We start from the raw sequence: 23,330 nt of genomic DNA, 5'->3' as shown, positions 1-23,330 counted from the left end.
GGGACAGCGTCCCGGCTGAGTGCAAGCCCCACAACTCACAAAAAAGAAACATACTACAAAAACTCACTGTGCCACCCCCACACGCAAGAGGCTGAGGCAGGAGGATTGAGAGTTAGAGGGCACTGGGACCGGCTACCCAGTGAGACCCTATCTCCAAGGCACCGGTGGATCATGTCTGTAATCCTAGTCACGCAAGACTGTGGTCTGGAGCCAGATGGGACAGAGAAACCCGTGAGACTCTTTCACAGACACAGATGGAGACAAGGGGGAAACATGAATATGAGTTAGAGCTGTGTCAGTGACGTGTCTTGGGAGGAAAGCTGTCGGCTCAGCTCACATGTCCCCTCCCCACTGCCCAAGCTCCTGGATGCTGACATTTTTCCTTTGTCAAGATCTGTAACACTAGTGGCGCTGTAGCTCAAGTGGTAGAGCGCTCGCCTTGAGTTGAAGAGCTGAGGGACAACGCCCAGGCCCAGAGTTCAAGCCCCACGACCGACAAAAAAAAAAAAAGATCTGTTAACACTTACTCCTTTCTGTAACCACACTTCCGGTACTTAACCTGAGTCCTGAGTCTAAAATCCTACCTTTTCCTTGTGTGTGCTAGTAATGGGGTTTGAACTCAGGACCCCCCACTTTTACCTATGTTTTTTGCTCAAGGGAGGTGCTCCACACTTGAACCACAGCACCACTTCTATGGGGTTTTTTTGGAGACCAAAGTCTCACAAACTTTCCTGTGTAGGCCGGCTTTAAACTGTGATCCAGATTTCAACCTCAGGAGTAGCTAGGATTATAGGCGTGCCTGGCCTCGAAAATATCAGGAACAATGTAAATTTCATCAGCATAATGCTAACCAGGCTATCCGTAACTCTGGAATAGACTGAGATGCAGATTTTGTTAGAAACATTTTTTTTTTGTCAGTCCTGGGGCTTGAACTCTGGGCCTGGGCGCTGTCCCTCAGTTCTTCAGCTCAAATTGAGCCACAGCACCACTTCTGTTTTTCTGGTGGTTAACTGGAGAAAAGAGTCTCATGGAAGCCAGATGACCGTGGCTCTCACCTGTAATCTTAGCTACCCAGGAGGCTGAGATCTGAGGATCCCGATCAGCCTGGGCAGGAAAGTCTGTGAAACTCTTATCTCCAATAAACCACTAGAAAACTGGGGTGGTGCTGTAGCTCAAGTGGTAGAACGCTTGCCTTGAGCTGAAGAGCTGAGGGACAGCGCCCGGCCCTGAGTTCAAGCTCCATGACTGACAAAAGAAAGTCTCATGGACTTTCCTTCTCAGGCTGACTTTGATCCATGATCCTCAGATCTCAGAGTAGCTGGGATGACAGACTGAAATACAATTTTGACATGCTTTCATCTTATGTAATTTTACCTCTAAAAATATGTACCCTGTTAAAACAGCTTGCTAGATTCCATTGCTGAGTATTTTGGTCTCATTTTCAAAAAGGGCTCCTGGGTACTATTTCTCTGACCTTTTCCATGTTCTCTATACGTCGGAACAACTTCACTGAGCATTGGATTCTTTTTTTGGGGGGGTCCAGTTGTGGGGCCTGAACTCTGGGCCTGGGCGCTGTCCCTCAGCTCTTCAGCTCAAGGTTAGCGCTCTACCACTTGAGCCATAGTGCCACGTCTGGCTTTTTTCTTCTTGCTTATGTGGTGCTGAGGAATCGAACCCAGGGCCTCATGCATGCAAGGCAAGCGCTCTACCACTGAGCCACCTTCCCAGCCCAGCATTTTCTTCTCTATCCTTAAAATTTTCAGCGACTGAGCTAGGCAGGGTGGCTCATTTCTGTAATACTCTGGAGGTAGAAGCAGGAGGATCAGGATTTGAGGCCAGTTAGGGCAAAAAGTTAGGGAGACCTCAGCTTACCCAACAAGGCAGGGGAGGCGGTACATGCCTGGTGTTACAGCCACTTGAGAAGCGTGGGTGGGAACATTACTATCCAGATGAAAACACGAAACTACGTGAAAATTAACGTAATGCCGAAAGGGCTGGGGGGCCAGGCACCAGTGGCTCACGCCTGTCATCCTAGCTACTCAGGAGACTGAGATCTGAGATGGAGGTTCAAAGCCAGCCTGGGGAGGAAAGTCCGTGAGACTCTTACCTCCAATGAACCACCAGAAAACTGAAGTGGTACTGTGGCTCAAGTGGTAGAGCACTTGCCTTGAGCTGCAGAGCTGAGGGACAGTGCCCAGGCCCAGAGTTCAAGCCCCAGACTGGGGGGAAAGAAAAATGGGGGCCGGGTATGTGACTCATGTGGGTAGGGGGTAAATAAGGAAAAAAAAGAAAAGCTCAGTAATTCAGCCAGACATTTATCATTCTGAATCTCTGAGTGATTCTTTGTCTTTCAGTTATAGCTGGGCACTGATGGATCACACCTGTAATCCTAGCTACTCAGGAGGCTGACATCTGAGGATCACGGTTCAAAGCCAGCCCGGGTAGGAAAGTCCATGAAACTGTTATCTCCAATGAACCAGCAGAAACAAAAGTGGCACTGTAGCTCAAGTGGTAGAGTGCTCGCCTTGAGCTGAAGAGCTGAGGGACAGAGTCCAGGCCCAGAGCCAGAGTTCAAGCCCCACGACTGACAAAAAAAAAAAAAAAAAAACAAATAAAGTGGGTTGGGTAGAGCCTTGAGCTGCCCTGAAGCACTTAGTTTCCCAGGCTGCTTCTATCCCATCATTCACAGGTGCCGCCCTGCCCAGTACTGCCAGGCTGAGCTAGGGAACGCTCCCCCAGCCTGCCCTCCCCACCTGAGATGCCCAAGGTTTGTCCCAATGCCACAGGCTCAGGGGGTCTGCAGGCCTGGGTCCAGGACCCCGATGTCCACCAGGATGCACCCCTGCCTTGGTGAAATTAGAGGAGTGCAGCGCCGTGGGGGACGCTCGTTCCACTCACGGGGGCCAGCGGCAGGAAGCAGCTTACCCGAGGTCACACAGAAGGTCAGCAATAGCCGGGCTGACCTCCAGAGCCGGGCCCTGGACCCAGGATGGCTGCCTCTGGGGGCGGGAAGGTGTGTGTCCATTCCATTTCTGGGCCTCTCAGGAAATGGCTGTGGTCCCCCATGAATGTGTCCAGGCCCACAGCCAGCCCTGTATTCCAAGGTCCTTGAGCTACCGAAGAGGTCCTGCCCCAAGAGGCCCAAGTGCCTGTCCTCCCTGCATGTGGTGCCCCTGGCGGGGCTGAGGCAGGGTGCACGCGCTCACCTGTCTGGCGATTCGCCTGCGGCCCCTCGGCAGGCCGCGCTCTGGGATGATGGTGGGTTTACTGCCTGTCCGGTTATGGGGGCTCAGGGGCTCTGGAAGAGCCGAGTGCTGGGGTCCAGCAGGACTCTGGCCTCCATGCTTCTCTGTCCTAATGGAGGCTCTTCGGACCCTTCCTGAGAACGGCGAGTAGGCCTGGTTAGGGTTGCTGGTCTAACCCCCACCAAACCCCACACCTAGCGCCAGTGTGCGCTCTCCACGAGGGAATCATCCAGAGGAGCTGACACCTGCCTGGGCTCCCCAGCCCAGGCTGGAGCGAGAGAGGCCACATGTGCTGCAGGCCAGAGGCCAGGGCCAGGTCAGGCTGACCATGGGGACAGACAGACCGAGGCAGGACACACACATTCTGAGCAGCAGTCAGCCGGGAGCTGTCCCGACACCATCCCAAGCCACCCATGCCCTGTGGGGTCAGGATGCGCGCGTGCGCGGCGGTGGGAGGATGGAGCGTCACACCTCGTGCCTGGACAGCTCCCAGCCCCGCCGCCCACCGTGGCTTCCTGTCCTGTCCTCCTGACAGCCTTGGGTGCAGAGCCACAGGGGACCACACCCACTGGGGCCTCTCAGGGGACAAGTGTGTGCTCTGGGAACTGGGGTGTGCCACGGGCACTCACCCTCGGGCTGCTGGGCACAGCTGGAACCCCATCTTGAGGCCCCACAGGGGCTGTGGCAGCTGTAGGGATGGAGGCCGCAAAGCCTAGGGCAGGAGGGAGCTTGCCCATGGAGCAGCCCCATGGGAGCACCCAGGCCCAGCCCCCGCCCCAGCTGGCTGCTGAGCTGGGCCGAGGGGGGCTGGGTCCCTCCCCGGAACCTGGGGAGCGCAGGGTGGGCCCAGGGCCGCAGCAGCTCTAGGTTGCAGCGGGAGGAAGGGGAGCAGCAGAAAAGAGGCCAGGGCCCTGGGCCACAGCCCCCACTTCCTCTTCTGGAGACTGCTGCCTCCTGGCTGGTCCCTGGAGCCCGCATTGCAGGCAGGCAGGGCAGGGCAGGGCAGAGCAGGCGGGCCCCCAGGCTTTGGAAAAATGGGGCCAAGGCGGCTGGATTGTTCAGGGGAAGAGGCAGCACGGGATGGGATGCCACAGCATCTCTGGTCCTAATGGCATCCCCCGGAGAACGCAGAGCTGCTCCGTGTGAGACAGGACGAGGCCCAAACGAGGACTCAGCAGGACCTAGGCGCCACAGCCTACTTCTCACCACTTCCTGGCTGTGTGGGCTTGGAGCAGTTACATAACCTTTCTGAATTCTGCTTTCAGCATAAAGATATAGTGGCCCCCTGGGGAAGACGGGGGGGGGGGGGGGATGGCAAGGAAGGGCCTCGTCCTGTGGGTTCTGCTGTACCCTGGCAGTCTGAGCTCTTCCTCTGTGGGCCAGGACTGGAGAGGACTTGGAGGTACAGACAGCTGGAGAAATAAATTTTTTCCCAGTGCCCTCCAGTGGGGTCAGGGATTCCCTGCAGGTCCCCGAGGCTAGAGGTCGCCTGCCTTGTTCTGGGTGGCAGTGACCTCTGCCCAGCCCCAGAGGCACGGCTGTCACCACCAGCATCCACACCTGCTTCTGTCCCCTGTGGGCCCGCTCTCGAGGTAGGAGGGGCCGAACAAGGCGTAGGCCACTTGGCATCCCACGCTTGTCCGGCAACCAGCAGGTCAAAGATCTGCAGGCCCCAGGCTCTCGTATGGAGGCCCTGTCCTCGAGTGTGTGTGGTGCGGGCGCCACCAGTGCTCGCGAGAAGCTAAGCTTCATCTCCAGCCCCGGGCGGGGATGTGTCACCGCTGCCTCACAGAACCAGACGCCCCTGCTTCACCGGTGCTGGGGGACAGGCCTCCCGCCCGGCTGGATCCCTGGTGCTCTGTTTCTCCTCTCTACCTTGACTGAGGGCTTGCCGAGAAAGGGCGATTCTCCTGTACCGCCCGCGGGCGGTGAGGCAGCGGCCCCGCTTAGCTGCCAGCACTCACCCAGCCAGGCCGCTCCAACACGCCAGGGCCCCCCGGGGGGAACGGAGGCAGGAAGCAGACAGCTCTTCCATGGGGTACGGGGTCAGCCTCAGTCCAGGGCCCTCAGGTCTCCCCTCCTCAGCAAGGCCAAGGGCTGGACAAAGGGAAAACCAAGAGGCATATTAATAATCAATGTCCTCCTGCCAACAGAATGTTTTACTATTTCTATCTAGTGCTTACTTAAAAAAACAGAAAGACAGCCTCCTTCCAAGTCCCCCACTGGCTTTAATTTTGGGCTCAAGTGACCCCCTGGTCCCAGGATCTTGAGGACCAGGGCCTACAGATGTACCACATGGCTCAGCTCCAATGCTGACAATCTCACAGGCACAAGAATGGCCTCTCGTGGGTTTAATTACACGTTTAATTGGTGAGCGTAAGCATTTTCGCCTATTTATGGGCCATTCACACTTGAGAGCAGCGTGTTCAGGCCCTCTGTTCACGGCCTTCCGCGCGGGCCTTTTCATGATTGACAGGTGCTCTTTGTAATTATGGACACAGGTCCTTCGTAAGGTCTCCTTCACTTGACTTCTAGTGTGGCTGGCGTTGTCTCTCGCAGGGAGCACCACTGTGTCCGTGTCCTTTGGTGTGGGGCCTCGGGTCAGGTGTCAGGCCGGAGGCTCTCCGGGAGGGACAGGGTGGTGCTTGCTTCAGACGCTGTCTCAGAAGCAGCCGCCACCACACTTGCCGCTGCGGCAAAACGTGCTATGGAGAAGAAAGCCTTTATTTTAAAGAACAAGAGCTGTCACCCAAGCACTTCCTTACATATTAATTGATAGGAATAAAAGCTGTGTGTGCTGCCGAGGGGACAACCTGCTTTCTGGGCACAGATGGCCGCGCGGACAGGAGGAGGGGTGCGGGCTGTTAGGAGAGCGCATAGGAGGGCTTGAGGAATGGTCTATTTATAGGCTTGGGTGGCGCCATGATGCCCAGTTTTCTACTGGCTCCTGATGCGGCTCGAGAGCCGCACACGGCCGGACCCGACCTCGCTGTGCTGGAGGGTTTACTTTTGGAAGACGTCCTTCTGGAGGCGGTGGACACCCTAAAACATCAGAGAAAAGAAAATGAGGACGGTAAATAAGAACAGGGAACCCTTCTTTCTTCCAACCTGCTCAAAGCTACTACCATGGTTTTCCTCCATCGTGCGCGCACGCGTGCGTGTGTGTGTTTTCGTTTTGCCGGGAAACCCCAGGGGAGGCAGGACCTCTGCTCCAGGGTCAGGGACAGCCACTGCTGCCCACCACACAACTTGGTTCTGATTTGTCCTTCTGGAAAGCTAAGGATTGTTTCCCATGGACCCTCGCTCCACCGGCCGCCCCTTCTGGGGTAACAGCTGAAGTCCACATACTCTATTCTGAACCAAATAAAATAACACATTTTCCTGGGACCTCAAACCCCTGGCCACAGGATGCCCTGGACCGAACATACTTGCACAGGCAGCTGGGTGGGTAAGGAGAGACCGAGACCGGGCAGGGCAGATGCGGCTCCCAGGGGAGGCCGCATTGCCTCATCCTCTGGTCTGGCATGTGTCCCGACCGTGCTGCCAGCAGCAGCAAATTTGCCAGCTCTCCCCTCCCTCTCCCTGCAGCCTCAACTGAGGAGAGGCCCCAGCCGGGCCTATGACAGCCCGCCCGGCACACCTCTCCTGCTGACCAAAGACAGCAGCCCCCCACCAATAAAACACAATGACCAGCATGACCACAGCAAGGCCGCCCTCCCTCCGCTCCGCACTCAGCCCGCTGCCCACCAGAATGCAGCACACAGGCCAAGAGTGGAGGAGCCAGGGCCACAGCCTCCTCAGGGGAATGCAGAAGCGTGGTTTTTCAAACTTGAAAACCGCTTGCCGGAGGGCAATTCCACTGCAGATCTGCGGAGATCTGCCAAAGCAGCAGAGAAGCGGACCTAAATTCCCCATGCTGACTTCCTGCTGAGAAATGAAGCCTGGAGTGAAAACCTGCTGTTTATGTTGATTTACAGAGTCCTGGTCTCCACTTCCTCCCACTCAGAGCCCTGAACACAACTGGTGCATTGTGCATTATCCTGAGAGGCAAGAAAGGGCAAGGTGGAGAGCTGAGGCCTGGCGTGGAGCCACGCGTGTTCCTTCACCTACGGGACTCACCAGGTGAGCAGGCGGGGGGCCGGGGGGGGGGGGGGCTCTCAGCTGCAGGGGAAAGCAGGAGGATGGACCCATTACAAAGAGGCTGATGCAAGGCTGAAAAGTTACGAAGTCAACCAGTTTCAGCCAGTGGGGACTAGGAAAGAATCCTATCTTGAACGCAGGCTAATTACAACCTACACGCCAACTGCCACTGGCTTTTGGACAGTATGAGTTTTACTACTTCTTATTAAATTAGGCCGTAGGTGTTACAGCAAAGTGCTTCATTCTTACAAACAAATGCTGTGAAAATTAAATAAGGGAGCCAATGGCGATAAACGCTTTCTTCTAACAAGTAAAACTGACGTGAGAAACCAAGCACAGATGTGCAGAAGCACAGACTTGGTCTGCGACAGAAGCCAGGCCAGAAGCCGCCTGAGGTCTCAGCTCTGGGTGAGCAGTGGAGGAAGCGAGTATTCCCTGCGGAGGAAGAGTAAGTGAAGGAAATGAGAACATGTCCTCGCTGGAGAATGTCTGCTGGTCACTTGCGCACTAAAACCCACAAATTAAACTAACCTTTACTAATGCCTTTCACTTCTGTATGCCAGCAGGATTAGCACATAGAAGACGTTTGGGTACAGATTTAACGAGAAATGACAATTTGGTGATGCTTGCCTTCTGTTCTTTCCCCCCATTCAATCTTGTTTTGTTTTTTTTTTAAAACTACCCAGAAAGAAAAGAGGTAGAAAAACCGCAAAAGCAAACACAGCAGCTTGCAAAACTCAACTGCAAACTTGTTTCCCTATTTCTAGGCAATTCTGTTACCACCTGAAGGTATTTTGGGGCTGTATTCTGCGCAAGGATGGTGGATGGACAGCCTCTCTGCCAGGCCTTACCTTCAAGGCAGAGGGCAGAGCTGCCCCCACAGAATGACCAAGAGTAGCTGCCGAGATCTGGCCCGGCGACCCCTGCTCTTTCCTTGTGCAGAGTGCCCAGCCCGGAGCCGGGCCAAGCAGGAGAGGGAAGACAAGCCGCTGCGCAGCTCCCAGAAGCCTGGCCTGGGATCAGGGTGTGGCTCAAGTAGAATACCTGCAAGGCCCTGAGTTTAAACCCAACCTCAGCCTGGCCTTTTGCTTACTGGGGTCCCTCCTCAGCGGCCCACAAGGCTGGGGCTGAGGCTCCCGAAGGCAGGGGACTCACAGTCTTCATGAGGAAGAAGCTATCCAAATTGGGGGGCGGGGGAGGGGGAGGGGACAGGGGAAGGTAAGGTCAAGTGGAGAAGTGTTGGCAACTTGGGGTAGATTGTTCATATTTTTTTGGCAGTACTGAGGCTTGAATTCATCGGGGTCTCATGCTTACAGGCTACGTTCTATCACTTGAGTCATGTCTACATCCCTGCTTCCTACTGCTTGTTTTAAAAACGGAGTCTCATTGATTCTTCTGCCCCAAACGGCTTCAAATCACTATCTTCTAGATCTCAACATTCTGAGTAGCTAGGATGATAGGCATGAGCCACTGGTGCCTAGCTTGGTGTATATTATTTAAAAATCAGAAGTGGGGCTGGGAAGGTGGCTCAGTGGTAGAGCGCTTGTCTTGCATCCTGAGGCCCTGGGTTCGATTCCTCAGCACCACATAAGCAAAAAGCCGGAAGTGGTGCTGTGGCTCAAGTGGTAGAGCGCTAGACTTGAGCTGAAGAGCTGAGGGACAGCGCCCAGGCCCAGAGTTCAGGCCCCACGACCAGACCCCCCCAAAAAAAATTTAAAAAATTAAAATTAATAAATAAATAAAAATCAGAAGCAATGTTTTTGTAACTGAGAGGCAACATTCAGTCATGGTTAGCTTTCTTTTTGGTCAGTTGTGGGGCCTGAACTCTGGGCCTGGGCACTGTCCCTCAGCTCTTTAGTTCAAGGCTAGTGCTCTACCACTTGACCACAGCTCCACTTCTGGCTTTGTCTGCTTTTGTGGTGCTGAGGAACTGAACCCAGGGCCTCTACCACTGAGCCACCTTCCCAGCCCCATGGTTAGCTTTTTGTAGGTAATCTCATTGGAGTCCCTATACCTAATTCAGTAGAGAGAGCCCTACTTTTCTGTAAGCAAAGTGTATGTGTATTGAGTAGAATAAGTAGTTCCCCTTCTCGGCAGACAGTGTCTAAAACCATGGGAGTAACAAGCCCATCACAAAGTTTAGTTTACAAACTAGGCACACGCTGGTTACCAGTGGGTCTCACCTGTAGTTGTAGCTACTCAGGAGGCTGAGATGTGAGGATTAAGGATGAAAACCAGCCAGGACAGGAAACCCTATGAGATTCTTGTCTTAAATTAACCACCCAAATGCTGGAAGTAGAGCTGTGGCTCAAGTGTAGCACTCTAGCCTTGGGCAAAAGCTCAGGGATAGCACTTAGGCCCCTGAATGCCAGCCTCAGGAGGGGCACACATATACAAGAATAAATAAATGAATAAATAGTTAGGCACAGTAAGAAACTATTAACAATAATAGCCAATAATGAAAGAATAATTTCGTTAATATACTGTATTAAAAATTATGTGTATGTGGGGGAAATGGCTTTTAATAAATGCTCCAAAGCAAGCCAGAGCAGTTACACACTATTGTCCTTTCCTCCTTTGTACCCTAAGTTGCAAATGACACTAACGAACATACCCTCTGGCCTTGAAACCACCGTAGCTGGTTCTTCTCCTCTTGGGCCTTTGTGAAGCTGATGTTTTCTTCCTCTTCCTTTCATTTCTGGTTTGATTTGCAAAGTAGTGAGAAGATACAGGCGCCTCCTCATCATCCTCATCCAGGCCCTCTGGGGTGCACCTCCCTGAGCCTCTGCCCACCGGGCCTCCGCCGAGAGAGCTGTCCTCAGCTACAACAGAGAATGTAGATGGTCACAGGAGAAACAAGATGGGCCAGGAGTCTGTGGACTCAGCAATCAGGAGGGACCCAACATTTCTTCTTTATTTCGAGAGCCCTAATGTGAGGCTGGGAATGTGGCTTAGTGGTAGAGTGCTTGTCTAGCATGCATGAAGCCCTGGGTTCGATTCCACAGTACTACATGAATAGAAAAAGCCAAAGTGGTGCTGTGGTTCAATTGCCTTGAGCAAAAGAAGCTCAGGTGATGGGTGACACTGCGGTCAGACACCTTGTATTCATAGACTGTTTTGTAGAATGGGAACTTCTTTGTGCAACTACTTAAAGATAACAACAAGATAATAACAATTAAATAAAAAAGCTCAGGGATAATGCCTGAGTTCAAGCCCCAGGACTGGCAAAAAAGAAAAAAAAAGTCCTAATGTGTCTAATGGCAATTTATTATTAATGAAAGAGAATCACAATTAATTATTTAAAAAACATGTGACAGACTAATTCATGAGGAGAAAGAGGCATGGGACAGGGACTGCATAGCCCGCGGCCTCATGACCCTAAACCGCACCACAGTGATCTGACATGCATAAAATGCTAACTAATACCAGGTAACGTTAGCTGTCATTTTAACAACGAATAAGGGAAACGTAGACTATGTTCTCTCATCTTCTTTTTGCTGGTCGTGGGCCTGAACTCTGAGGTGCTGTGCCTCAGCTCTTCAGCTCAAGGCTAGCACTCTAGCTACTTGAGCAACAGCGCCACTTCCAGCTTTTTCTGCTTACGTGGTGCTGAGGAATTGAACCCAGGGCTTCATGCATGCAAGGCAAGTGCTCTACCACTGAGCCACCTTCCCAGCCCCTGGTCTCTCATCTTTGAATAATAGTTTATTAGTAAAGGGGCACCAAAATAATTCTAAACCACATTTTCATCTTCATAAACAAAAACTTCTTCTTTGCATAACTTCACAAATGATGCAGGAAACGGGCCTTGTGCAAGGCTGTCCTGGCGATGTCTATTTCCCTAGGTATTTGCATCCCAAGACACGAAGCCTAAGGTTTGGTCCTCTTCCCGGCCCCTCTGCTTCGTTGCGTGGGTGGGGCCTCCCAGCCGGTCCTACGAGAGGGCACGCAGCGCGGGGCACCGGCTCTGCCATCCTCACCATGCGGCTCCGCACCTGGAGAGCAGGTCTGAGGATGAGGCGGTAATGAGACTGGCAGAGCTCTTGGCACAGCATGTATGCAAGGCCCTCAAGGCGTAAGAGTGGATGGCCACTGAGAGTGGACGGCCACCAGCTGCCAGGTGTTGCCCCAGGCAGCCCAGTCTCAGGTCAGCCAATGCCTCCGCCAAATTCTAAGGTCTGCACAGGGACACCTCCCTATATACTGGCTAAGTTTCCACCCAGTATCTGTTACCTAGGTAACTGGCAGACCTGGAAGCAGTTACCTTCCCCTCCTGCTAGGTCACCTGCCTCCCATCGGACCTCAGGAGGGTCCCAGACCCTGAGGTCACAGCCGGATCCAGTGTGGCCACACCTCTTCCTGTCCCTGGCCTAGATCAGTCCTGTCCCAGGGGCAAGTCGCCCCTTCCTTTTTCAGCCCTGCCTCTCCACCATGCGTGGTGGGGGCAGCAGTTCGGCAAATAAACTTCTTTTCCTGCCTGAATAGTGCACGGTGTTCTCTTCATCAGATACCTAATGAAACCTACCTATTTAATACACCTTACACAAACCAGTTACTAACACAAAACAAACGTAAATTTCCTACCAAGACGTCTAATCTATTCAGAGCATGGCTTTTAACGGAATAATACCAAATAATGGAATTTATAAAAACTACTCTTTAGTACCTGGTTAATGGCTAAAAACACTGTGAAGAGAGTGTAAAGCACATGCTGCTGCCCCCGCCCTGACAGGAGCGTGAGCACTGACCCGGCTGGTCTGCTGGTCTCCCCACCGGCAGTGATGGGAGGGAGGGGCTCACCTCTGCTCCTCTTCTGTCTCCTGCAACATAATGCTTGGGTCTCGGTTTTCCCTTGGTCAGTGCTCAGTGCTCTGCAGTGACCAGGACGGGCCTCCAGCAGCCTCTGGAAAGGCCTGCTACCCATGCCCTCACTCGAACAGTTTCTGTCAGTGACTAACAAGAGCACTCCGTGACGAGTTCCCTTTCAACTCATCTAAACTCTCCTCTCAATGTCTACCTTAGATGTGCTTGCGGATAACACATTTCCAAGTCAGGTAAGGGCAGAGGACCCATGCAGGGGAAGACAGGGACAGACAGCAATGAGACCCAGGACTCTCGATTCTCCGGCCATTAGTGTTACCACCACCGCAACACCTGGGCCAAAAGTCCCCATTTAGTCACGTTCAGTGACTGGCGTCTCTTGGAGGCGGCCGCTGCTCTTGAGGACTTGGACATCAGCGGGACAAAGGGTAGGGAGAAATAACACCACCTGGAAACCACACCATGCTACCTTAGTGAGATCATTGCTTAACATTACAATGCTTTTAGAAAACGTGTTCTGCTGGATACAGAACCTGGCAATGTCCACTCCGAGTATTTCTGCAATATTGGAATCATCTCTGCACCATATTTTTCCAGCTTGTCTTCAGTAACACCATCAATTTGAAGCAAAACCTCAGGATCAGAAGATAAAGATTCTGTGCAAGGACATAAAATTAAGAATTTAAATGACCACCTATAGAAAACCACTGAGTTCAGGCTCATGCAGTCACTCAGCTCACATCTGTTAAGTGCCAACCAACTGGTCAGCGGTGGGCAGGCAAATGGCCACTTTTCTAAAAGGCAAGTTTAGGCAGACTGGCCCCGAGGCCAGATCTGCACCCAATTCCAGTAGCAAAGGAGCCTCTTCCAGGCCAAGGCCAGGAGATAGCCCCGGCACATGAGCAGTTAGAGGGGACTCAGGGCTATGTGGGCCCATCGCTCCCACCGCTGAGACTGGCTACAAGACTATTCTCTCTCCTCTGTTTGTTGACAAAACCCATGCTCTCTTCCTCTCTAACCTTCCCCCTTACTCCAGGGTGGCAGAGCTGCGAGTGTCTTCCCCCAATGCTCTCCATGTTGGGAGAAACAACAAGTAGGCGCGCAGGCGCCTTAGGGGAGAGGAGACTTCCATCTTGTGGCTGGGCCAGCCTGACACGTAAAGGTTGCTTTGGTTGCAGTACAGAAAATAGATGGAAAGAAGGGGAAACCGGGAGCCAGGGGGAGCCCAGCAGGATCAAGTGAGATGGAGACAGAGGAGGGCTAGAAGGAGATCTGTGGCCAGCTCTGTGGGACTGACTGATCCCCTGGCTTTGACAAGGGAGTCACCATTCACTGGAGCTGAGCGTGGATTTCCAGTCTTTCTCATCAGTGATGTTTGCATCATTCCCATGCTTACAGGAAAAGCAATAGACCGTGACATAGAGGGTGTTGGAAGGGGTCTAAGAGGACACGATACTGGAGAGACAAGCAGACATGTAGGCACTGGGCAGAATTTGCATTTGCCTGCACAGCAGTAGTTTTAGTAAGTTTTTGTTTGTTTTGTCCGTCTTGGGGCCTGAACTCTGGGCCTAGATGCTGTCCCTCAGGTCTTCAGCTCAAGGCTAGCACTCTACCACTTTAGCCACAGCGCTACTTCCGGTTTTCTGGTGATTTATTGGAGATAAGAGTTTCAAGGCCATGGGCTGGGAAGGTGGCTCAGTGGTAGAGCGCTTACCTTGCATGCATGAGGCCCTGGGTTCGATTCCTCAGCACCACATAAGCAGAAGAAGAAAAAAAAAAGCCGGAAGTAGCACTGTGGCTCAAGTGAGGGAGCGCTAGCCTTGAGCTGAAGGGCTGAGGGACAGCGCCCAGGCCCAGAGCTCAGGCCCCAGGATCCGACCAAAAAAAAAAAAGTTTCAAGGCCTTTCCTGCCAGGGCTGGCTTTGAACCATAATCCTCAGATCTCAGCCTAAGTAGCTAGGACTACAGGTGTGAGCCACTGGCACTTGGCAGTTTTAGTAGTTTTGAGAAGATGAAAAGTACATCAGGTTCACATTTGCAGGTAAGGGAGCCAGTGCGAACAGTCCAGAGGGCTGGGTTTTGGGGCTCATAGCTATAATCCACACTACTCAGGAGGCTGAGATCTGAGAATAAGGTTCAAAGACAGGTTAGGTAGACAAATCTGATATATTTTTTTTTTTTTGGGTCTGGTCGTGGGGCCTGAACTCTGGGCCTGGGCGCTGTCCCTTAGCTCTTCAGCTCAAGGCTAGCGCTCTACCACCTGAGTCACAGCGCTACTTCTGGCTTTTTTCTTTTTGCTTATGTGGTGCTGAGGAATCGAACCCAGGGCCTCATGCGTGCAAGGCAAGCACTCCACCACTGAGCCACCTTCCCAGCCCCAAATCTGATATTCTTATCTCCTGTTAATCAGCAAAAACCCAGAATTGGTCAGGTGCTGGTGGCTCACACTTATAATCCTATCTACTTGGGAGGATGAGATCTGAGGATCAAAACCAGCCTGGGCAGAAAAGTCTGAGATTTTTCTCTCAAATTAATCCCAAAAGCTAGAAATGGTGCTTAAAAAAAGGGGGGAGGGGGGCTGGGAAGGTGGCTCAGTGGTAGAGCGCTTGCCTTGCGTGCCTGAGGCCCTGGGTTCGATTCCTCAGTACCACATAAGCAAAAAGAAAAAAGCCGGAAGTGGCACTGTGGCTCAAGTGGTAGAGGGCTAGCCTTGAGCTGAAGAGCTGAGGGACAGCGCCCAGGCCCAGAGTTCAGGCCCCACGACCAGACCCAAAAAAAAAAGAAAAAGGAAAAAAAGAGGTCTGGTGATATGGCCCAAGTCATTGAGTTGAAATCCCAGTACTATCAAAAATCAAGCCGGGTGCTGGTGGCTCATGCCTGTAATCCTACCTACTCAGGAGACTGATATCTGAGGATCAAGGTTCAAAGCCAGCCCGGGAAGGAGAGTCTGTGAGACTCTTATCTCCAATGAAACACCAGAAAACTGAAGTGGTGCTATGGCTCTAATGGTAGAGCGCTCGCCTTGAGCTGAAGACATGAGGGACAGCGCCCAGGCCCAGAGTTCAAGCCCCATGACCAAGACAGACAGACAGACAGACAGAGACACACAGACACAGACACTGACACAGACACAGGCACAGACACACACACACACACACACACACACAACCTGAGGGGCTGGGAAGGTGGCTCAGTGGTAGAGTGCTTGCCTTGCATGCATAAGGCCCTGGGTTTGATTCCTCAGCACCATATAAGCAAAAATAGCTGGAAGTGGCGCTGTGGCTCAAGTGGTAAAGCTCCAACCTTGAGCTGAAGAGCTGAGGGACAGTGCCCAGCCCAGAGTTCAGGCCTCACGACCGACAAAAAACAAAACAAAACAAAAAAACTCTGAATGCAGAAAAGCTCTCAACTAAAACAAGGGGGTAGCTCTGGCGTGAGTCAAGTATCATCAGTGAGGGAAGGACCCCCATCTCTGCCTTTACAAGCAGGCCTAAGTGCTAACAAAGGATGCCTGGAGCAGACGGAGCGGTGGTGCAGCCTCCGGTGGACACCCAGGTGCCGTCCTGCAAGCACTGCCCCGAGGCACAACAGGTGGGCTGGACGTCGGCCGGCCCAGCAGGCTCTGCCATCACCCCGAACCCAGTGCACAAAACAGCACGGAGCACCCAGCACAGCTGAGCCAAGGCACCTTGAATGGAAAGGGATGAGACTTCCAAAAGAACACAGAGGTGTACACACCAGTCAGTTATGTGAACAACTTCATAATAGTCCAGAGACTTTACTCCTGAAATCCCCAGCTGAGCTATCTCAATCCATGGAAATAACCTAGGTCAGCAAGTATTTCTTAAGCACGCAGCAGTATGCTAGGTCCAGATTCAAGAAGCATCTATCTCTCTCCATCAGGATCTCAGTTCTTCATTGCTGTGATATTTGTACATCAATAGCTAAACACTATAAGACAGGCAAGTACTCAGTACAAATAACTGACATCTGGCTTTAAAGACTGCAGTTATTCATAGCTTAATGTTCAGCTTTAGAGCAAAGTATAAAATGATGAAAATTATACCACATACAGAAACTGCATCTTAAGGCATTCTATTTTTATCTCAAGAACCAGTTTAAATGGTTCTTCTGAGTTTTCAGTCCAGAGTTAAATAAAAATAATTATCACAATGTATCACTTCCAAGGCCTTTAGCAGCCCAGTGTGGCAGCCGGATCTCTGATCCTTGCCCTTAGAAGGTAGAGGAAGGCGGATCGTGAGTTTGAGGTCAACCTGGGCTGCACAACGGAAACTCTCAAAAGCAATGACAAGCCAGGCACCCTGGTGGCACACACCAGTAACCCTAGCTACTCGGGAGACCGAGAATGGGAGGACCAGCGCTCTAGGCCAGCCTGGACAGAAAAGCAAAACCCCAATCCCAACTCAGAGCGGAGGGCAGTTGTGTGTGCCTGGCATCTCATGTGGGAGGCTGCAATTGGAGGACTCAAGTTCCAGGCAGCCTGGGCAAGAAAAGTGTTTGGTCTCTAGGGAGAGAAGCTAGATGCAATGGGACAGGCCTGTGATTCCAGCAACAAGAGGAAGCCTAAAAGTAGGTGGGTTGTGGTTTGGGTACATGTCACTGGGGAAAGCAAGAAATAACCAGTGAAGAACAAAAATGCAATAGCAAGATGGACCTGTGGCCTGTCCACTGGGCCGGGAGGCAGCAGGCACAGATGCACCTACCTGCGAGCTTCTTGAGCGTAGCCGTGTTAAAGATGTTGAAGTAATGGACCCCAAAGACCTTCCCTAGAGATTTGCAGACCTCCGTGAGCTCGCCAAGGCATTTCTTAACCACCTCTTCCCGCTGAGACACTTTGGCCACTAAAGCTTTTTGTTTCTTCAAACTGCTGGAGTTTTCTGTTTCCATGAAGTTTACCTAGTGAGAGAAATCCCAGGAGTGGGCAGATGCACACCTGAAACCAAGCAAGGCTGTGTTCAGGTTGGAATCAGCTGTATATCCATCTCAAGGAGACTCCCCACTGTCTTGCTAATGGTTTACTGACCTGATAACCCTCTAGGCTCACCGACAGATGTACGGTACTGGGATTTAGTTATGTTGATGGTACTGGATTTTCAGATTCAATTTTAAGGTGTCTTTCTAGTTGGGTGCCAGTGGCTCATGTCTGTAATACTAGCTACTCAGATCTGAGGGTCCTGGTTGGAAGCCAGTTAGGCAGACAAATATGAGAGACTTTTATCTCCAATTAAGCAGCAAAAAGCTAGAATTAGAAGCATGGCTCATATGGTAGATTATCAGCCTTGAGAAAAGTCCAAGGCTCTGAGTTTAAGCCCCAGTCCCAGAACAACAAAACAGTAACAAAAGGATGTCTCTCCAGTTAAGATCAGAAAATATTCCTCTAGGACAGTATACCTATGTTCAATGACTTAGCTTTGCAGTGGCTATCAGATGAAGATCTGGGCCAGCTTACCTTTAAGTGTCCACTCAGTACATTTTGAGCGTTGGTTCCTGGCATCATGTAGGCGATCGCCTGGTCATTGGCATTGATGAATAAGTCTTCATCCAGTATCTTGTCTAGAATCAGCTTCTTAAAGAGTCTCTCGGCATTGTGTCGGGAATAAGCAGCTCCCTTTCCGTACATGCCTGACTGAATCTTCGCACTCTTGCTCCCTAACAAGGCACAAAAAGTTAAGATGAGTAAGAACCGCTCACAGTGGCGAGCCACCTATGGACAGCTTTGAGCAAGTAAGAGCTCAGCCCCTCCCCAGGACACCTGCAGACAAGATGACCTCACCCCACACAATGAGGGATCTGAACTCAACTCTAGCTTCAGTGGCTTCACGGAAATTTTGTTTTTATTTTTGGGTGCCAGGGAAGACTGGGATTGAATTCCATCCCTCATACATGCTGTCTGTGTTCTGCCCTGGACTACATCCCCAGCCCTTGCTTGCTTTTCCCTCATTTTATTTATCTTTTGGCAGTACTGGGGTTTGAACTCAGAAACGCTGGGCAGGTGTTGTACCACTTGAGCCATGTCTCCAGCAATTCTCATCGTTCTATACCATACCCAATGGAAACCACAGCAAAATGAGGTATGGCATTTACTTATTCATTTAGTCTGTTGTGGGGCCTGAACTCTGGGTCTGGGCGCTGTCCCTCAGCTCTTCAGCTCAAGGCTAGGCTCTACCAGTTGAGCCACAGCGCCACTTCTGGCTTTTTTTGTTTATGTGGTACTGAGGAATGGAACACAGGGCGTCATGCATTGGAGGAAGCACTCTACCACTGAGCCACCTTCCCAGCCCCAGGTATAGCATTTAAAATGTTACATTTTCAGCTCACAAATATTAGAAACATAGACTCTAATAGACTGAAAACAGCTTTACAAACTGTTACAGAGTAACAGACCATTCTCCACAGAATGCAGACTAGAGCTTCACTTCATATTCAAGCTGTCATAACTACTAACACTTTTCTTGGAAACTTTCACTGTAATAATCTACAGTGATGTGATGGTAATGATGATCAGAATTAGCAGTTATCTTGGTAAGCTTTTTTAAAATTTTTTTTTGTCGGTTTTGGGGCTTGAACTTGGGGCCTGGGCACCATCCATGAGCTCTTTTGCTCAAAGGTATGCTCTACCACTTTGAACATTAATTGGAGATAAGAATGTCACAGCCAGGGGCTGGGAAGTTGGCTCAGTGGTAGAGTGCTTGCCTTGCATGCCTGAGGCCCTGGGTTCAATTCCTCAGCACCACATAAGCAAAAAGAAAAAACCAGAAGTGGAGCTGTGAGTCAAGTGGTAGAGCGCTAGCCTTGAGCTGAAGAGCTGAGGGACAGCGCCCAGGCCCAGAGTTCAGGCCCCACGACCGGACCAAAAAAAAAAAAAAAAAAGAAAAAGAATGTCACAGCCAATCTTTCTTGCCCAGGCTAGATTTGAACTGCAATCCTCAGGTATCAGTCCTCTGAGTAGCTAAGATTATGAGCAGGAGCCACTGGTACTGGGATTTTTTTTTGGGGGGGGGGGGGGGTGTCTGGGCGTTGTCCCTCAGCTCTTCAGCTCAAGGTTAGCGCTCTACTAGCCTTGAGCTGAAGAGCTGAGGGACAGCACCCAGGCCCAGAGTTCAGGCCCCACGACCAGACCCCTCCCCCCCCCAAAAAAAGAAATGTACAAGGCTAGTGCTCTACCATTTAAGCCACAGCGCCACTTCTGGCTTTTTTCTTTTTGCTTATGTGGTGCTGAGGAATCAAACCCAGGGCCTCATGCATGCAAGGCAAGTGATCTACCACTTAGCCACCTCCCCAGCCCCATGGGCTTTTTTTTTTTTGTCCCAAGACAGGGTCTGTGTGGTTGGCCTGAGCACTGTCCATCAGCTCTTCAGCTCAAGGCTAGAGCTCTACTACCTGAGCCACAGCGCCACTTCTGGCTTTTTCTGATTAGTGGTGCTGAGGAATTGAACCCAGGGCCTCATGCATGCAAGGCAAGCACTCTACCACTGAGCCACTTTCCCAGCCCAGTCTTTTTTTCGGTTGTGGGGCTTGAACTCTGGGCCTGGGTGCTGTCCCTCAGCTCTTAAGCTCAGGGCAAGTGCTTTCCACAGAGCCACTTCCAGTTTTCTGAGTAATTTACTGGAGATAAGAGACTTATAGACTTTCCTGTCTGGGCTAGCTTTGAACTGTGATCCTCAGATCTCAGGCTCCGGAGCAGCTAGGATTATAGGCGTGAGCCACTGGCACCTGGCTTGGCCTTGATTCTTCTTCTAGCCCCAGTCTCCTGCGGGCTAGCTGGCTCTCGGTGAAACCCATCACCTGGCGTCTCTACATGCTTTCGCCTGTGACATGGTTGTGTTGTACAGAGCTGCAGAGCTGGACTGTGGGCCTCGGTGGGCCACAGGCCAGTGCAGCCGTCTCTGTGTGCCAGGCACCCTCTTCCTTAGTCTCTGGTCTCTATAATTGTTGATACTACTGTGATGTCAGTCTGGTTGTCTGGTTTTAGTTCCTTTTTTTCCCCCTAAGCTTTCAGATGGCCTCGGAAGTGGTCCAGAATATACCACGATAGCATAAAAATTATTCCAAGCAGAAGGCATTTCAGTTCCTGAAATCTTTTTTATTATCTGCCCCAAAAAGCAGAAGGCAGAGCCTCTTAAAAGAACTCTAAAGAGCTCACTTGTCAGAGCCCTCTCTGGGAACGGCAGGGAAGGGAGAATCTTGTAAGCAGCTGTCCAGATCACACCCACCGGACACTGACACAGAGACCCCAGTTTGCACCTAGTTGCCTAAAGGCTTATTTTTACTTCCTAAAAGTCAACTGTTTACCTGTAAGTTCCACTACCCTCTCTCCACACCCTATAAAGATGGTATGCAGGCTAGCTTCTTAGGGGGCAGAGACTGTAAGGCCTGCCCAGGAGACCCCATCTCAAACTAAAGCAAAAATGTGGTCTGAGGTCATGGCTCATGTAGTAGAGTGTGCTTGTTGACACGTGTCAAGGCCCAGTTTTCAAATGCTTGTGAGCGTGCACTCACACACACAATGACAGCAGACAAGTTCCACATTCTCAATGTCCTCTTCTGAGCTTCCGAGTCACCTTTTTTGTGTCTGAATTCCTATACAGATAAGTAGATATGTTTCTTGTCATGCCACGCTATCTTTTGTCAGGTTGATCTGCAAGCTCCACGACCGGGTCAGAGAATGCAGAGAGAGAAGCGCAATTTTCCTCCGTTATGATTTCTCTCTTGGTAATCGCAAATCTCACAGAATTTTTTTATTTTTGGGGTGTCAGTACTCAGGTCCTGGCATCGTCCCTTAGATTTTCATTCAAGGCTGGCACTCTACTAATTGAATCACTCTTGCTTTTTTGTGGTTAACTGGAGAAAAGAATCCCATAGACTCTTTTTCTTTTGGCTCTGGCTGCCTTCAAACTTGGATCCTCAGATCTCAGCCTCCTGAGCAGCTAGGCTCATAGAAACATAAGCTATGAGGGCCCAACTCTTTTTATTTTCTCCCCAAGCAGGAGTAAATTCAAACAGAAAGACATACAACTTACCCAGGAAAATGTCAACCAGCATGTTCATAGTGAATCTTCCAGCAGGACCTGCGTTTCTCATTCCCTGTGACAAACTATGCTCTTGAACAAATCTCACAATGTTTTTCACATCATCAGTCACGTCTCTTGTTTTATATTCCTGTAAATAAAAAGATTACCTTCTGCTATAATTGACACAATGATAGTTGGACTGCCAGAGTTTACTATGTAAACTTACAATTCATCTGCCTCCTAAAACCCAGATTAAAACCCAAGGTGTTATACATGTTTGTTCTAGAATAATCTGCAATTCCACTAAACTTTATTCCTGCTCTTACTCCAGATGCCGTTTTCATCTTTCAACTGCCTGATGGCACTCTGTGGGCTAGGGGAGTGCACCACTTGAACCATACCCTCGTCCTTTTTGCTTTTAGAATCTCATGCTGAGTCTGGGCTGCCCCCAGAGTCCTCCTGCCCCCACCCCTACACCGGCCTCACATGCGGCTTTGTTGCAGGCAACAAAACAAACTGAGGGCCTCCGCTCTCAGATGTTTTTTTTGGCTCAAGGCTGGTGTTTTTGGCCTCTTGAGTAGTAAGGATTACAAGCATGAGCCTCTGGTATCCAGCACGCACTACTATTGCATTTAAATAAATAAATAGGGGCTGGGAATATAGCTTAGTGGTAGAGTGCTTGTCTAGCATGCATGAAGCCCTGGGCCAATTCCTCAGTACCACAAAAGCAGAAAAAGCCAGAAGTGGCAATGTGCCTCAAGTGGTAGAGTGCTAGCCTTGAGCAAATGAAGCTCAGGAACAGTGCCCAGGCGTTGAGATCAAGTCCCAGGACTGGAGAAAAAAAAAAAGAAAGAAAGAATACAAGTCTGCCTCCCTTCAAGTCTAAGACTTGAGCCCCCAGCACTCTGCAGACACGCTGAACAAAATACCAGATGTGAAAGCAATTCTCTAACAGTAAAGCATGGCAAGCATTAAAACGTAAAACCAAATGAAGAAACGGTAACCCTTGTGTACACACCCTAATAATAACAGTAACATTACATTAAAAACACAAAAGCCCAGCATGAAGGGTATGGGAAGTACCTGGTAACCTGAAAGTATCCCAAGGTTGCTTCAAGACAAATGACAGTGGACTCATTCAGACCAGCAGAGCCCAATTTACTACGCCCCCTCAGCTCTCAGGTGTTGGGATTACACCATTACACAAGCTCATTCTTCTTCTCCTTCTCCTCTCCCCTTCCTCCTCTTCCCCCTCCCACTCCTTCTCCTCCTCCTCCTGCTCCTATTCCTCCCCCTCCCCCTCCTCCTCTGGACCTGGGTTCTGTCCCTCAGCTCTTCAGCTCAAGGCGAGCACTCTACCACATGAGCCACAGCGCCCTTCAGATTTTCAGTGGTTTATTGGGCTGACTTTGAACTGTGATCCTCAGGGCAGCCTCCTGAGTAGCTAGGATGACAGGCATGAGCCATCAGTACTGGGTGTCCCTGAGCTGCTTTTGCTCAAAGGTAGCGCTCTACCACTTGAGCCACAGCACCACTTCTGGCTTTTTCTGAGTATGTGGTACTGAGGAACCAAACCCAGGGCTTCATGCATGCAAGGCAAGCACTCTACCACTCAGCCACCTTCCCAGTCCAAGGCTTGTTCTATTTTGTTTTGCTTTTTGGTCATGGGGCCTGAGCTCTGGGCCTGGGCTCTGTCCCTCAGCTCTTCAGCTCAAGGTTAGTACTCTACCACTTGAACCACAGCACCACTTCAGCTTTTTCTGCTTATGTGGTGCTGAGGAATCGAACCTAGGGCCTCATATATGCAAGGCAAGCGCTCTACCACTGAGCTACCTTCCCAATCCTTTATTCTTCTTTACAGTAAAAACAAATATACTCCTCCTAAATGAAACTCCAAGTAATTCCAATTGAAACTGAATTGAAACATAGTACGTATTATTGCTCTTGTGAAAATAAGATCTCTAAATATAGGCTATTCTTGAATTCGGAACGTTTTCACCTACCCACGTTGTATCTTTTTGACGTATTAACGGTATTTCTGAAATACCAATCTTATCGTCAGCAGTGCACACAAATAACCTCAATCATTTGG

At 50.8% G+C, this 23,330-nt stretch overlaps 1 protein-coding gene across 3 annotated transcripts in view; it reads right to left on the bottom strand.

Moving 5' to 3' along the window:
• Nucleotides 1-5,453: 5,453 nt before the first annotated feature.
• Blm (BLM RecQ like helicase) overlaps nucleotides 5,454-23,330 on the bottom strand; it is a 51,746-nt gene continuing 33,869 nt past the window's right edge. For 2 of the 3 annotated variants that reach the window (XM_042670467.1, XM_042670468.1), the window contains exons 17-22: nucleotides 21,248-21,386; nucleotides 17,677-17,876; nucleotides 16,931-17,123; nucleotides 12,740-12,862; nucleotides 10,000-10,207; nucleotides 5,454-6,287 (exon numbers count right to left, since the gene is read on the bottom strand). In XM_042670467.1, the coding sequence (XP_042526401.1) occupies nucleotides 6,110-6,287; nucleotides 10,000-10,207; nucleotides 12,740-12,862; nucleotides 16,931-17,123; nucleotides 17,677-17,876; nucleotides 21,248-21,386 (1,041 nt within the window). In that variant the 3' untranslated portion in view covers nucleotides 5,454-6,109. Of the gene's footprint in view, nucleotides 6,288-9,999; nucleotides 10,208-12,739; nucleotides 12,863-16,930; nucleotides 17,161-17,676; nucleotides 17,877-21,247; nucleotides 21,387-23,330 lie in introns of those variants that run through there. The other variant, XM_042670469.1, reaches the window with a different exon arrangement.

Source organism: Dipodomys spectabilis, unplaced genomic scaffold, assembly GCF_019054845.1.
Source record: "Dipodomys spectabilis isolate Male_0828 unplaced genomic scaffold, ASM1905484v1 ptg000552l, whole genome shotgun sequence".
NCBI classification, from domain to species: domain Eukaryota; kingdom Metazoa; phylum Chordata; class Mammalia; order Rodentia; family Heteromyidae; genus Dipodomys; species Dipodomys spectabilis.
The sequence above is the reverse complement of the archived record's forward strand: the minus strand, read 5'-3'. Positions and strand labels throughout refer to the sequence as shown.